Source organism: Gossypium arboreum, chromosome 2 (assembly GCF_025698485.1).
Source record: "Gossypium arboreum isolate Shixiya-1 chromosome 2, ASM2569848v2, whole genome shotgun sequence".
Lineage (NCBI taxonomy): Eukaryota > Viridiplantae > Streptophyta > Magnoliopsida > Malvales > Malvaceae > Gossypium > Gossypium arboreum.
Window position 1 is genome coordinate 3,647,577 of NC_069071.1, and position 14,868 is coordinate 3,662,444.

The 14,868-nt window shown below is 32.6% G+C and overlaps 3 protein-coding genes across 5 annotated transcripts in view; 2 read left to right on the top strand and 1 right to left on the bottom strand.

The window, feature by feature from the left end:
• Positions 1-10,865, top strand: part of LOC108468016 (putative glycosyltransferase 7) — a 57,952-nt gene extending 47,087 nt beyond the window's left edge. The window contains exon 2 of the mRNA XM_053023715.1: positions 10,856-10,865. The gene's annotated coding sequence lies outside the window, so the exon portion shown is untranslated. The remainder of the gene's footprint in view (positions 1-10,855) is intronic.
• On the top strand, positions 1,514-4,923 carry LOC108469975 (uncharacterized). The gene is made up of 3 exons (XM_017771117.2): positions 1,514-2,232; positions 2,953-3,140; positions 4,047-4,923. The coding sequence occupies exons 1-3, from the start codon at positions 1,608-1,610 to the stop codon at positions 4,728-4,730; spliced, it is 1,497 nt and encodes a 498-aa protein (XP_017626606.1). The 5' UTR covers positions 1,514-1,607; the 3' UTR covers positions 4,731-4,923.
• LOC108469976 (ACT domain-containing protein ACR1) lies at positions 5,290-9,489 on the bottom strand. Of its 3 annotated transcripts, XM_017771120.2 has the most exons (8): positions 9,369-9,489; positions 8,934-9,040; positions 8,305-8,350; positions 7,398-7,512; positions 7,212-7,279; positions 5,997-6,644; positions 5,816-5,920; positions 5,290-5,726 (listed from the first exon to the last, which is right to left on the bottom strand). In XM_017771120.2, exons 2-8 carry the CDS (start codon positions 9,002-9,004, stop codon positions 5,349-5,351), a joined length of 1,431 nt encoding a protein of 476 aa, XP_017626609.1. In that variant the 5' UTR covers positions 9,005-9,040; positions 9,369-9,489; the 3' UTR covers positions 5,290-5,348. The 3 variants fall into 3 exon arrangements, with proteins under 3 accessions (XP_017626609.1, XP_052879663.1, XP_017626611.1); XM_053023703.1 differs by having other exon boundaries at positions 8,934-9,472; XM_017771122.2 differs by lacking the exon at positions 8,305-8,350 and having other exon boundaries at positions 8,934-9,470.
• Positions 10,866-14,868: the final 4,003 nt, after the last annotated feature.

Genomic DNA, 14,868 nt, shown 5'->3' on the forward strand with positions numbered 1-14,868 from the left:
TTGAGTTTTATATATTGTTACTTTAAATTATCTTATATATTATTCATTTTATATCGTTTTATATAATGTTTTATTTTATATTATTACAAATTATTTCATATATTATTTGTTTTGAGTTTATTTATATATTGTTTATTTTAAACTTATATATATTATTTTAAATTCTGTGATATATCGTCTATTTTTATTTATTTTGTATTTTGTTGATTTTTAAATTATTTTCTCACATTATATGTTATAAATTCATTTATTATCATTTTAAATTATTTTTACATTCTATTTCGACCTGCTTTGTTTTTTAAATTGTTATATATGTCTTTTAAGTCATTTGTCTTTAATTGTTGATGTTAGCTTCTTACATAATGTATATGATGCGTTTATTGTCATTTTGTGTTCTATAAGCTATTTATCTATATTTTCATATTGTCGTTTTTCATTAATGCTTTTTATGCATCATTTTAATATTGTATCAATTTTCCCCCAAATCCAAAAAACTTTTAAAAAATAATAAGGCAATACTCGGTATTTGGAATCTTCGAGAGGATTGTATCCTAACTTACTAGGTTCCAATTTTCCTCGTTGAGTCTAAATAACCGAATACCCTTCTCCAATCTAAACGTATAAGCTTCAAATAAAAGCTTATTCTCGAGAATTTGAAGTGTTGTATCCTAAATCTTTGTTATCTCGAGATAAGGATTTTTAGAAATAAAGGCAATATTCTACGTTTGGAATTTTGAGCAATTGTATCCTAACTTACTGGGTTCCGAATTTTTATTTGACCCAAATAATTAATTTTTTTTTTAAACTTAAGTGCATGAGTTTTAAAAATCAAAATACAAGCTTAATTTCGAGGATTTGAAATGTCGTATCCTAACTCACTGGGTATGACATTTTATTTCTTCGAGATAAGAGGGTCTTAGCATCCAATTTGATTTATTCAGGTGTTCTTTTAAATAAGAGGATTATATTTTAAAATCTTTTTAAATTTTCAACGTTAGGACATTAATTAATCAATTAGGTATCAATTTTAGGTGTTACGAGGGTGCTAAGCCTTCCTCGCACATAACCGGCTCTAGGACCCGTTTTTTAGTTTTGAAGACCAAATCGTTGTTTTAATAAATCAAAAATGTTTTATTAAAATGACCAACCTCAAGGTGGTCCGATCACACTTTGAAAAAAGATTGATAGCGATTCCATTTTCGTTTTTAAGTTGATTCCCGTTTTTCAAAATAAAGATAGTTTCGACATAGATTATGATTTAAAAATATTTTAATGATATTAATCCTTTTTAATACCAAAAATAAAACACTGAGGAGCAAAAAAAAAAAATCTATAATCCCCAAAATTTTCTATAAGGAAAAATCAACCAAATTAGATTATGTAGTTCTAGAAATATGGTACAGGGATACACCGTCAGTACCCATAAGTGTACCCAAACGATGCCGTTTAGGACCCTACCAAATACGCTGTCGTTTATGGCTCATATTGTCACCTCCGTCTATTATAATCTTTTTTAATAAACATTTCCAAATATACAATACAAAGTATAATTATTATAAATTTAAGAACAGGAAAAAGAAAAAGGAAAAAAAAGAAAGGGAAAAAGAATGTCGTGGTTAGCTAGATCGATTGCTAACTCGCTCAAGCTTGACGACGACGACGACGACGATCGGACCAATGCGGCGCTGGATCCGAAACCCGAATCCGATCCGAATCCTAACCAAGCCTCTCCTTCTCATTCCCATTCATCATCGGATCCCAACACTCCACGTGGCGTCAAAGAAGACCTATCCGAGCTTACCAAAACCCTATCTCGTCAATTCTGGGGTGTTGCTTCCTTCCTCGCTCCTCCTCCTCCGGAATCATCGGAGCAGCAGCCCGATCACGCGGCTGAGAAGGAGGAAAACTCTCTCCGGCCACCGCCGTCTTCTGATGATACGGATGAGTTGTCGGATGAGGCATTGATAGCGGGAATCCGTAGCGATTTATCTGAGATCGGTGGGAGATTCAAGACTGGAATCTCGAAGCTGTCTAATAATATTAATGTCTCGGAGTTCACTAAGATCGCTTCGAATTTCCTTCAGTTTGGATCCGAAGGTGAGGGTGTTGAAACATACGAGAGTGGAATCGCTGTTGGTGTGACCGAAGAAGTGGTCGCGTTCGCGAGGGATCTCGCGATGCATCCAGAGACTTGGCTTGATTTTCCGGTGCCCGATGATGATGGTTTTGATGGTAATTTACTTGATTTCTTATTTTGTACACTAATGTGCTTAAATTAAATTAGCTCACTTCTTGTTCATTCATTGTTACCTTCAACTGTTTTTCTTTTAAATGTGCAATTCTTTTTGCAAATCTCTGATTCCTTAATTTAGTAATGCATAGTTGATAATTGATTATCGAATGCTATATATCTTTTGAAATCAGTGGACTGGATAATAGAATGAAATTACATTTTGATACTTTATGGTTGCTACGACGGATCTTTCAATTGCCTTTTGCATTGTGGTTTCTCGATCGGCCGATGTTTGATATCTCTATGAGATTTCACTAACAAACCCTGTACTGTCAAAACTGTCCACGTGTCTTATTTTATGCATTTATGTGTATAATTGTGTATTTATAGGTTATATATAATTATGATGATGAGAATTGCTTTGTCATTCAATGCAATAAATTTATAGGTGAGTGAAATCTTAGGAGCATGAGCTGGTACTTGTTTCTGTTATATTTTGATAATAATTTGCTCTGCTGCTTGGTGATGCTCATGAGTTTTTTGTCATATATTTCTGTGTATTATTTGAACTTTGAAGCGCGTTTTAGGGGATATTTCAGTACCACTACTTTGTGCATATGTTAGATTGGTTTTCCGTAAGGGCTGCTGTACCCTTAGTTCAGAGATGTGGTATGAATCTGGCTAATTTCTCTCATCCTTATATTGTTTTGAAATTTCAGATTTTGACATGTCTGATGAGCAACAAGAACATGCTTTAGCTGTTGAACGTCTTGCACCAAGATTGGCTGCTCTTAGGATTGAACTTTGCCCAGGATATATGAGTGAGGGTTGCTTTTGGAAGATCTATTTTGTACTTCTTCATCCTCGGCTTAATAAACAAGATGCAGAACTTCTGTCTACTTCCCAAGTAAGTTTGTGGGTCCTTTTTCTTCATTGATTTGTCCCACATTTTTTGTGGTCCAAGGTGTTGTGTATTATGTTTTTGAGGATTCACTTAAGGAATTTCATCTACGGCAGATATGAAATGAGAATAAAACTAATATTAACAAATTAATTAAATACTGAAAATTCTTAAGTGCACTTGGTAATAGAAGCTCATCAAGTTTTATGAATTTCATTTTCAGACTTGAGTGCCATTTTCATCAATTCTCTCTTTTGAAAAAGGAGTGCTAGTGTATAAGTTGGTCTTATCATTCTATTAGGTGTGCATTTCCTTGCAGTGGCTATCTTTGTCTAGGAGCTAGTTTGCCATTGAGATTGAAATGTGTTGTGAAAAAGTGCTTCTACAAAGTGTTTTTGAAAAGTTTGATAGTGTTTAACATTGCTGTCAAAAAGTGTTATTGAGAAGATAAATTATCAATTTTAGACATGATGTTGTCAAATATATTAAAGATAAAAAGGTAATTTCATTGAAAAACACTTTTCTAAAAGCAAAAAGGCTAAAAATTTTGGCTTTTTGACTTGGGCTAAAATCCGAATTTAAAATCAAGGTTTGTAAGCCTGCTTGTTTATTAACTTTTTTGGTTTAAAATCAAGGTTCGGGTTGAAAGGTGCTTTTCAACCTCAATGGTAAACAAAGCCTAATCACGGTTTCTTTTCAGATCTCTTGTTTGACCTTCTACCAACATTCTCATTTCTTACTCATGTCATTTCCTTGAAATATAACCCAAAAGTTTTTAACTCTTGCAGTTAAAATTTTAATATGGAATGAAGGGAATGATTGCTTGTGCTTTTCTTTGTGATTCACCTTCCTTCGCCCCTCTGTTCCACTTTCCCTTTCTGGATTTCTAACTGTTGATTGTCATGCATGCAGATAGTTGAAGCAAGAGCAATGTTAATGCAAGGGATACAGAACCGATCTAAGGCTAAGATGGAAGAACAACATTCTGAAACTGGCACTTCAAATATAAAGGCTGATTTACCACATGAAGAGTTTCTTTCTGTGCCTTCTCCCGCTCAATCTAAGCCAACACCATTTAATGAATCTGGAACTGAAGCAGCCGCTACTGCTGTAGCTGTTGAAGTTGCAACAGAAAAGCACCCAGTTCTGACTACTGAGATGCAGGTTGTTGACAAGTCTGTCATTGATGAAGAGCCAAAGAAAGAAGTCAAACATCAACATTCAACATCTGCTTCCTCTGAAGTTTCTATCGAGAAATTTGAAGATGATGCTGATGACTGGTTAAAAGAGGAAACTTCGGAGGCAGTTGGCACAAGTGCTACCACCATCCCTCTTGGAAATGATGAGGATGTTTCATTCAGTGATCTTGAGGATGATGATGACGACATGCCAATAAACTACAAGAAAGTCACATCTGGTTCTGATTCTTCAGCAAAAGACTCAAGAGAGTGGGTTCAACTCAGCAGGAGCTCTATGGACTCAGTAAAAAACGTTAACTGTGTTGGCAACGAACATTCTGGGTCTGAGCAGGTAAGTACTCGTAACCCTGAAACCAAGGAATCAAATGATTGGCTTGATATCGAAGAAATCATGTGAACCAATAACCTTTGCTATATCTGTATTCTAGATTCGTCTTCTCTATAATCTTGTTAATACTTTGTGTATGATTTCTTCAGTTTGAGCTGATGCTCTGGAAACTATATTTTCTGTACATAAAGCACTGTTGGAATTGGATCATTACGCGCTGCTGCAATAATATTCATGTAATTTATGTCCAGTAAATTAAGAATCTATCATATAAAAAGTATAGATATCATTAATGTTTGATCAGGAAAGGGATTTAAGTTGGTGTGAATTCTTTAGTCATATTTGTTCAATTTAGTATCGGGTCTGAGTCATTTCAAGTTCAGGTTGTTTTGTGTTTAGATTTTTTTCGGCTTGAAGCTTGGGTTTTTGGATCTGGGTCATTATAGGTTTCCATTATTTAGGTTCCCGTCACTTTGGGTTTTGTTCATTTCTGAGTTCCAGTTCTAATTGTTTCTAGTTGAGATCAGTTTCAGATGAGTTAGCTCGAGTTTGGATTAAACAAGTTCGGTTTGTGGATTTTTGTTGATTTTTTTATATATATATATATAATGATAGAATGGATTATGACTGGGAAAACAAACCCTAATATTTCATAAATAATGAATTATGTACATGATTAGGAACTGTTCATGATTTAATGAACCCAAAATTCTCTGAAAATCGCTCAAGCTGAGACCATAACAAATTCCCCAATGAAAACTTAGCCCTTTCTTCCACTTCACCACTACTGTTTCTACTAATACTTGATGAAGATGCTCTAGAGGTCCCATTAGGTGATCTATATACCCTCAAAACAGACCCCCCAATCTCTTGTCTCACCAATTCCACTGTTCTTAGATCTGCTTCATGCCCCGAAGCATCCGTAACATAGAAAGTTCCGGTTGCTCTCTCCGCTTGTGTCCCGATTTCTACTCGGGTTATTGATAACCCATTTTCACGAAACACCCTCGTCACGTCCGAAAGCAATCCCATCTTGTTTTGTGTGCATATATCAAGCCTCAACCCCTGCATCAAATGAAAAAGATCACTAAAACAAACAATTTCAACAACCAAAATCAGACTTAAGTCTTTTTGTTTTGTTTCAAGACACTAACACGGGATTCTCTTCTTTCTATTGCTGCAATCAAACATTGTGCAAGTTTTTGTCTTTCACTTTGCGTATTCAAACTGCATCCATCTTGTCTCCTTATGAAATATTCCTGAATGCATATATCAAAGTTAATAATCAAAAACAACGGAAACATCTTTTTATTTCTTTTGTAAGAGCACATGTACCTGGTCTGTTATGGTACCCTTTGAGCTAATGGCAGCATGGAACACTACGTATTGCATGTCGGTTAAGGCGCAAACCGTGTCAAACAAGAGCTTGGTTCTGTCTCTACATCTTATGTTCACCACCGAGTACCCTTTTTCTCTACAAGCTTCTATAGTCACATGCGTATTCGTACACCCATTCCACTGCCTGCAACTTCCATCGCAGCCCTGACATTGCTTGTAGTCTCTATCCGCATACATCAGTTGGTGGAGCCGTCGTTCTGTATGTGTCCTACCAGCTGCCGGGGCCGTTAACCTTATGCTCCAACGCTCACCACTCTCATGATGAGCCTCAACTACACTCTCTAGCTTCTCATGTACTTGTGCCAGCTTTTTGGATGCCATGATTGGCCCTCCCATTAGACCATCTTCGATATGGATTATGCATGCCACTCGAGCATTATGTGTCCATGCAACGGCTGCAGTAACATGACATCTCAATTCATATAATGCCGCTGATATCTCCGACATGAGACCAGGTCGATCCCTGCCAGTTATTTCCAACGCCGTATGTTCCGTCGAGACATGGCAAGGCTTCACATCTCTTTTCAGACATGTTTGTAATTCCTTTGGAATCTCTCCTCCTCTCCTCCTAGGATCAGAAAGTGCCTATCAATTATCATTCTCATATTAGAAACCAATTTAAAAACTAATTTTCCATTTTACAGTAAAATAAATAATAGACATTAGTAATTTAATTCTCAATATTTACATTTTTTATCAATTTGACATTTATTTCTTTTGAGTTAAATTTAACTATTAATTTTTTTTTAAAAAAGAAAGTCAAATCACTTTTTGTTAACGGAGAAGCCGTTAAAATCTTTAATGTTGTTGGGTTGCCCACATAGCACTCCCCGTGCACTTTATATTGACATGACACTATTTATCTTATATGTCATGTTTATAAATAATTCAAAAAAATATAAAAATAAAAATAAATCAAAATTCAAAAATATATAAAAAGTAAAAAGAAAACATAAAGTTAATGTGCTTATTAGACGGTTTACTACCTTTAAAAATTTAATATTTTAATCAATATTTTCATTAAAAAATCATTTTGTTTTTTGAAGTTAATGATGAAAATTTTAAAATATTAAAAGTCAATCTTATTTAAAAAGAGAGAGTAAAAATTAAATTAATAAATATATAAACATTATGCCTAAAAATATCAAATACCTGTTGAATGTAAAGAATAAGGGTTTCATCAATAACTTTGTTCCCTAGGTGGTCTGTCACATGGAACACTGCAAGCCATGTAACATAGGAATTTTGTTTTGGTTAATATGTAACTTATGAATTAGGGTAAAATGAAAATCATATGGTATAATGTATATTCTATGGTTGATATATATATGGACTGACCATCCATGAGCCATCCACCGTCGGATGAAACGTATGATTTGGAGATAACGAGGTCAAGATCAGTCAAAACCTGGACCATCTCTAGCAGAATCCCGTGCCTGTTTGCACTATCCACCTATTTCAACAAAAATATTCTTTTAATTAAAAATTAATTATATAATCATATTTTAAATTTGAATAATAATTAATGTTGACTTTGATTTATAATGAGTAGGACGGTTCCAACTAGTAATATTTTATTAATTTCCATATAAACAACTGGGAAGTTGAGGTAATGAAATTCTATTAATGATTTAGTGCCTAACTAACATTAATTAAATCCATCAAAACTTTAACATTTTGGATGGTTTAAACCTTGATTTGAAGTGTCTCAGTTTAAACTGAGAGTTTAGAGGTCGACAACGTTATTTAAAATGAATCTTTTAAGAAATTTTAATTCTACACTAATAAAAAAAATCTTCAAATTTTAGAAATGATAGGACTCAATCGCAGATAGTCTTACCAAATCAGTTCATATTAGAAGACTAGGTTTAAGATCGATCGAGAATCCTCCTCTGAAGGCCAAGCTTATTTCTTTTATAATCTTATCTTTTACAAAAGAAAAATTAAATATTAATTTATTTAAATATTATACAATGTATACATATTAGGATAAATCATGGTTTTAATCTGTTCTAATTATTTTAATTAAAATATTAAAATATCTTTTTATTAAAATGGGTAAAATATAAAATCGACGTTTTAAATTATAGAAGGACTAAGTAATGACTAAATTATGTCACTAAATCTCAAAATTAAGAATAATATAAAGGCCGAAACCATAATTTAACATTTAATATACATTAAAGTTAATTATTTTTCTATAAAACATTAATTTGAAGTTGAATTTAAACCCTTTTAGCACTACCTTTACAAGCGTGCAGTCATGGAAGGCGTCGTTGTCGATGCAAATCCTGACAAACATTAAACCACCGATTTATAATCCATTGGTTTCATTTATTTATCAATCCCAGGGCCAGCAATAAAATTCTTTTGGAGGAGTGAGAATGCAATTTTTTATTTTTACAGTATATATTTTTATAATTTTTAAAAATTAAATTAATTTTTTAAAAATTAGAGTAACCTTGTACTACGTGGGTTTTTTAAATTTATTCATTTGTAGTATTTTATTTTATAAATTTTTCTACGTGTAGACATTTTTACAAATTAGACAAATTTTATACACATTTAAGAATGTATAACTTTTATACAAATGAAAAAAAATGCCAATTTGTATAGATTACAGCTTTTAGAAATGATGAAATTAATGTAAAAAAGTTTACATTAGAAATGAAAATTCATATTTGGAAAAAGAAAATATAAAATTACAATAAAACGACTAAATCAGCTAGAAATACGAAGTGCAAGGACTTGATTTAGAATTTAGAAAAATGTAATGATTTATTCAAAATTTCATTTCCACCAAACCCAAACTAACAATTTCTCTTTCCCATAATTTCATCTCAATTATGAAAGAAATGGAAGTAAAATAAATACCTGGGAGGATGGATTCTATCAAGAAGGGATTGAAATTCAGGGTCAATATAAGGTTGGTAAACAATCTCCATCTTCCTTCTCTATGGAACACACCTTTCCAAGCTTTTCTGCAATTTTTGCTGCTAAACATCAAACTTATGAAATTCACTATATATATATATATAGTTGGAGCTGTTTATAGAATCTTTAAATCATGAAAATACGAAAGCGGCGGCTGAAGAATTCATAAGCAAGGTGTTGTGTGTGTATGTGTGTTAGCTTGGTTTTAAAGATTAAATGGGGAAATATCTGCAATTTTTATCATGTTTCTTCGTTGAAAAGGAAACAATAAATGGTTCATGGTGTTCATATACATGAATAAATGCAGGAAAACAAGCAAAGGGACTTTTCTACAAGTGGGAAAGAGTAGTTTAAAAGAAAAACAGAAGACAAAACTGGGTTCTCAAGTTTGAACTGCAGAAATACAATAATATCCCAAAATCTTCTCAAACAAAACATATGTCCCTCTGATTTTTACTATGTATATATACAACAGGTTTTAACCCAAATAAAGAAGAAGAGAAGATTGGTTCATAATAATAATAATAAATAATTATTTTCCATGCAGAAACTTACTTAAAATGGAAAGTCAATACCAAAAAAATAAGAAGAAAACCTTGTCTGAACTTTGAAAACAGTGAATTTCTTTTCACTTTGGGTTTTGTTTTGTTTTTTATTTTATTTTATTTATTTTTTTTTTCTGTTGTTGAAACTGTGTGAAATCAATTTATATATAAAATTGTTGCTTCCATTTATATATATATATATATATATATATATATATATATATTGTATTACTGGTTTACGTAAGACCAGGGCTCTCGATAATGATTAGACACGTACGAGGTTGTAATACACGTGTCACTACAGCAATGCGGCGTTCTTCATCTCCACCGTTTATTCACCACGTTTTACTTTAAGAAATAAATACAAGAATTCGTTGGGTGGGAATTAGAAGGGGATTTAGGTTTTAGCCTTTAAAAAAAAAAAAAAAAACAACATGAATAAAACAAGCTTTGCACTGCCAAAAATGCAGGAAAGTATTTACCCAGTCAACTAAGTTTGGGTGCTGTTTTGTTGTTAAAAAAAAATTCGTGGGTTTAATTCTGCACTGGTGTTTGTACTTTTTTGGATTTTTGAAATTTAATCCATCAACTTTTATTTTAAAGAATTTAGCATTCTTGTTAAAATTGGGATTGAACTAATTGAATCAAGAATTGGTGATTAAATTATTCGACCATTGAGATAAAATTATTGCAAACTATTAAAGAAATGAAACCGAAATAAAAAACGGATGGTTTAATCTATTATGAATTTTTAATTTTTTATGGAATTTTAATTTTAATTATAGTTATTATTGAATTAGGAATAGGTGGTCTAACAAGTTTGATCAACGATTTGGTTTTTACAATATTGGAATTTAGTATCTCTATTGATCTAATTTAAAATTAAAGTCCAATTGATAACATTGTTAATGTATTTTCGTTAAATTTAAATATGTTGCATTTAAATATTCAAAGAAAGCTTAATTGATAACACATATTCAAATTTAATTGAAGTAAATTAATAGTGTTATTAATTATATTTTAATTTTAAATTAAAAGTCGGAACTAAATTACAAAATTTTTAAAGAGAACCTGAAGTAGAGGCATAATTAGACCAAAATTCTTGTATTTATATTTTTGATACATCTAAATGTTTCGTTTTTATTTTTTATTTTTTTATGTTTAATTCTTTTTTCTATTTTAGATTGATTGATGAGTAAGCAAATGATAAGACATTGTGTTTGTGAGATTGAGCTGTTTTCAAGTTATTTGCTGGCTTTAGTTAAGACTTTTCTTCACAATGTTTTGCTAAAATTGGTCGAGATATAGAGTTGGAAGTGAATCACTTGCATTTGGAGAAAATTTTGACTTTCTTATTGATAACTTTGATGGATTGCCACATATTTCCATCTCATTGGAATTCAAAATTATAGAATATTCATCGTAATTAAGTTTAATTTTAAGACCTTTATCTTTTTCTTTTTTAAGAAAAAGGGAGATATTAATAGTCATTTTTAGAATTTTTTATTTATTGGCTCTAATGCTACAATAAAGAGAACCTAGGTTCTAAAGACTAATTAGTGTATAAACATGCCATATTGAAAGTCATTTCAGTTGCATTAGTGCGAAAATTTTCTTCAAGCGGTTGCCAGAAGTATATAATGCAGAGTTCATCGAAGATCGACAATCTTGTTGGCTTCACGATTCGGGCTTCCCAATTCGCATTGCCTAGCAAAAAGATCTTTAATGTTGCTAGCAATGTTGAGTTCCTTTCTATTTGGAAGGTCCTCTGTCATTATCTGAACCACCATAATATTTTCCTTTTCGATTAGCTCCTGTCTAACACCTTTGATCCAAGCAAGCTTTAGTCCTTGGTTCAGCCCCCAAAGTTGTCTTTAGTATTAAAAAGTTATGGAGTAGAGTATTGATACCTAAAAAAAGAGAGGTAAAGATAGTTATTCAGCTTTGTAATTCTTTTCTTTGGAAATGATTTGAAGGTTTAATAAGTATTAACAAATGAGGTGAACAAGGGAAAAAGATGAAGAAAAGATAAGGGAAAGAAGGATGAAAGCAGGGAAGAGGTCTCTGTTTTTCTGGAGAGAGTTTATACATTCAAAAGAAGGAGAATTAGAAAAAAGAAGTTTTATTTGAGTTATTTGAATGACCTTTTTATAGTGGGGGACAAACTTAGCCTCGTGTCCTAAGATTGTTGGTGTGGAAGTCTGATTTGATACTCTTGACAGTGTTGATGATGTGACGTCCTAAAATGAGACATGTTAAGGTGACAAGAAATCAATTACTCTAGGTCTCCATATGACCTTCACATAGTTTTAGTGAAGTTATCCCTTTCCAAGATTCATCGAGTTGAGGTTCATGAACTAGCCTAGGTTCATATGTGTTCAGCTCTCTATGGATACATGGTCAAGTTTGCGAGGTATGCTATAAGGTGCCCATTATATAAGGTATAACAATTTCCCCCTAGGTGAGTGAAAGTTATAAAATGACCTTCGCGAGCCTGTTAAGAAGTCTATGTTGAGGTGTCATATATTGTATAAGTGTCTTTTTATTGTATAGGAGTAACTTAATTTCAAATTTTGAATTTTGAATAAGTGAAACGATTAAGTTAATTAAATTTATGGTAGGGTAAATGATTGTTACATGCATGCTCATATATATATTTAATGATAAAAATTTGCGGAATGTGCATATTTTTACGACATGTTTATTGGGTTCCCCATGAAACCATCATTATTTTAATATTTGGATAAATTTGTCATGTTTCAATTGGAGCAGCTTTCTACGTATAGTTAATCGTACGCACGTGTGCGTGTGATGAATTAGTAAGTTTTGAAGCAGTTAAATGTTTTATTTTTACTTATAATAAGGTTAAGAGTGTAGAATTTTATCATCATCCATTCCATTTTTTACTAATTTTTGCAATTTCCGTATTCTATTTTCTAGTCTCTTTCCCTAGTGGCACTGTTTCCATTACATTTCTCTTATTTATAGTATTTTTATTTTTACTTTTGTTGAAATATGGCTTCGAGATTGATTACTCTTCCAATCGAGAGTGAAGAGTTTGTGTGTTCTATAGAGGTGTGCATGGGCTGGGTCGGGCCCAGACAAAATTTTAGGCCTGTTTTCTAGGCCCTGGCCAGGCCCAGCCTGAAATATGGGCCTAAAAATTTGTCCAAGCTCGGTCCAGAATAAAATTGTTAAGCCCAAGCCCGACTCGGCCTGGCCCGGCCCATATTAATTTTTTTTTAGCTAATTTCATTAAATAAAAAATTTTAAAATATAATAAATCAAATACATTTAAAACAAATATTAAAACAAGAAAAAAATAAAAAAATGATACTAAAACAATTCTTAAAACAATACACAAAGTAAAAATATAATAAAAAGTGATTATATTAAAATTGAAAATAAAATGTAAATATGATTAAAAATAAAAAATATATATTTAGTATATAATTAGGGCCGGGCAGGGTCGAGCCAGGGCCAAAAAAGTTTTACCCGAGCCCGACCCATTTTCTAAACGGGCCTTGTTTTATTTGCCAAACCCATATTTCAGGCCTATATTTTTACCCAAACCCTCCCATTTTTTGGGCGGACCCGGGTCGGCCCATGCTCACCTCTAGTGTTTTACATCATTGGAGAAAATATGGAAACTATTAGCATGTAGAGGAATTACTTGCTTCGATAATTTTAAATACAAATTTGAGATTCTGATGAGGAAACATCAACTGAGTGAGATGCAAAAATCATAAAGGGAAGAACAATCGAGTTTTGCTTCTTATGTACTTATTTGAAGCAAGTTTTCATTTACTTCTACACCTTTTTTTTTGTCAAAATGTTGAGTTCTTGTGAAGTTGCTCTTGGGCAGTTAATAGGTTCTTCTTGGTGGACCTTGATGGTATATTTTGTTAGGTTGGCAGTTACACGTAGAAGCTACCTCTGTAAACGTATTTTGAAGGACATATATAGTAACTCCTTTTAGTGAAACAACTCAAAAATGATTCGAAATGTTTTCTACTTGGAAGGGAAAGAAAGTCATCGTTGATATTACCACCAACAATTTGCGTTTGATGAGGGACTTATATATCAAGATTGAACAAACCTGTGGTGGGTGTTTGTCTTTCCCTTTAGCCTGAGTGAAACCGTCCACTAAAATGAGTACTTGGGATCCCCGTTCATTAAGCAAATCAAAGGAAGTCTAGTTAAAAAGGTTGCATATAAGTCCGTCAATAAGTTACGAGCAAGTTCACAACTTGAGGAATGTATGGCGCTTTTGTCTAATGGGAAAGAGCCCCAGTAGCTTTGATAATGCGGACTTCAATATTCTCAATGAAAATCAACTTGCTAAAATGAAGCTATGTACTGAAACTTGGCTATATGGAGATCATTGTGTCATGGTGGAGAGCCTTTTAGGGTTGTGTGAAGAACCCAAATATTTTTTGTATTTTTATGCTCTTTGTCTAGAGCGAAAATGAGATTATAGAAGTAAGAAAGGAGAAAGCTGTGGTGTTACTATAAGGGTTTCTAAGGCTCTAAAAGTTAAAAAAGAGTTCAAATTTGAAAATGTGCTTGAAAACATTGAAATAATCAAAATTATTGATGTTACTCAAGAACCTTCTAAAGAAAGTGAAGGACCTAATTTGAAGGTTCGCACAAAAAGAAAAAAAGATTCACATTCTCTTCGTTCTGTTGGCGAAAGTCCCTTGATCCGTCAGTGAGGCTTTAACATGGTGCTGGTTTTGGGGGTTATAATATCATAGGGGATATTGTTAAAACTAGTGGTTTGGATTTTTTTTGTGAGGGTTCTATCGATTTTGATTTCGTGGGGGATATTGTTGACCAACATGCAATAGATCTTAGTTCAATTTTCTAGTCTACTCCATGTTTGCTTTCATGGTATGACCAATAGGGTTTATAAGTTGATCATTGGCAGGATCAAACTCTATAGTAGGAGGATCACTGATACTTAGATGTGCTATGTCCATCTATGCTCACCACACCAATTGTTGACCAGTAATGTGAATAAGGGAAGAAGGTGAAGGAAATGTAACACCCCCTACCCGACCTAGACGTTAAGACCAAGTCTGAGGAACTACATCAAATCGTTTCAGAAAAGTCCAACCTTTAACTATTTAAAATTTAACCAAATGTGAAAATCCAAACTTATAAACTGTAATTCGAAATGAAAAACACAACAATATAAGTCTATATAAAACTGTAAAACAACTAAAAGAGAGATGACCGAGCTCCTGCTACGCCAACTTGCCTAAATCTGATTTACCTATAATCTGAACAAATAGACTAAATAAGTTTACAACTCAGTGTGAACTTAC

What these genes read in the sequence shown, in the direction of transcription:
- LOC108469975 (XM_017771117.2), top strand. Translation starts at nt 1,608, where the DNA reads ATGTCGTGGTTAGCTAGATCGATTGCTAACTCGCTCAAGCTTGACGAC. An exon ending in CGATGATGATGGTTTTGATG is followed by an intron (nt 2,233 to 2,952) that starts GTAATTTACTTG and finishes TTGAAATTTCAG; the next exon opens with ATTTTGACATGTCTGATGAG. An exon ending in AACTTCTGTCTACTTCCCAA is followed by an intron (nt 3,141 to 4,046) that starts GTAAGTTTGTGG and finishes TCATGCATGCAG; the next exon opens with ATAGTTGAAGCAAGAGCAAT.
- LOC108469976 (XM_017771120.2), bottom strand. Translation starts at nt 9,004, where the DNA reads ATGGAGATTGTTTACCAACCTTATATTGACCCTGAATTTCAATCCCTT. An exon ending in ATGACTGCACGCTTGTAAAG is followed by an intron (nt 7,513 to 8,304) that starts GTAGTGCTAAAA and finishes TTGTTGAAATAG; the next exon opens with GTGGATAGTGCAAACAGGCA. An exon ending in AGGGTACCATAACAGACCAG is followed by an intron (nt 5,921 to 5,996) that starts GTACATGTGCTC and finishes ATATGCATTCAG; the next exon opens with GAATATTTCATAAGGAGACA.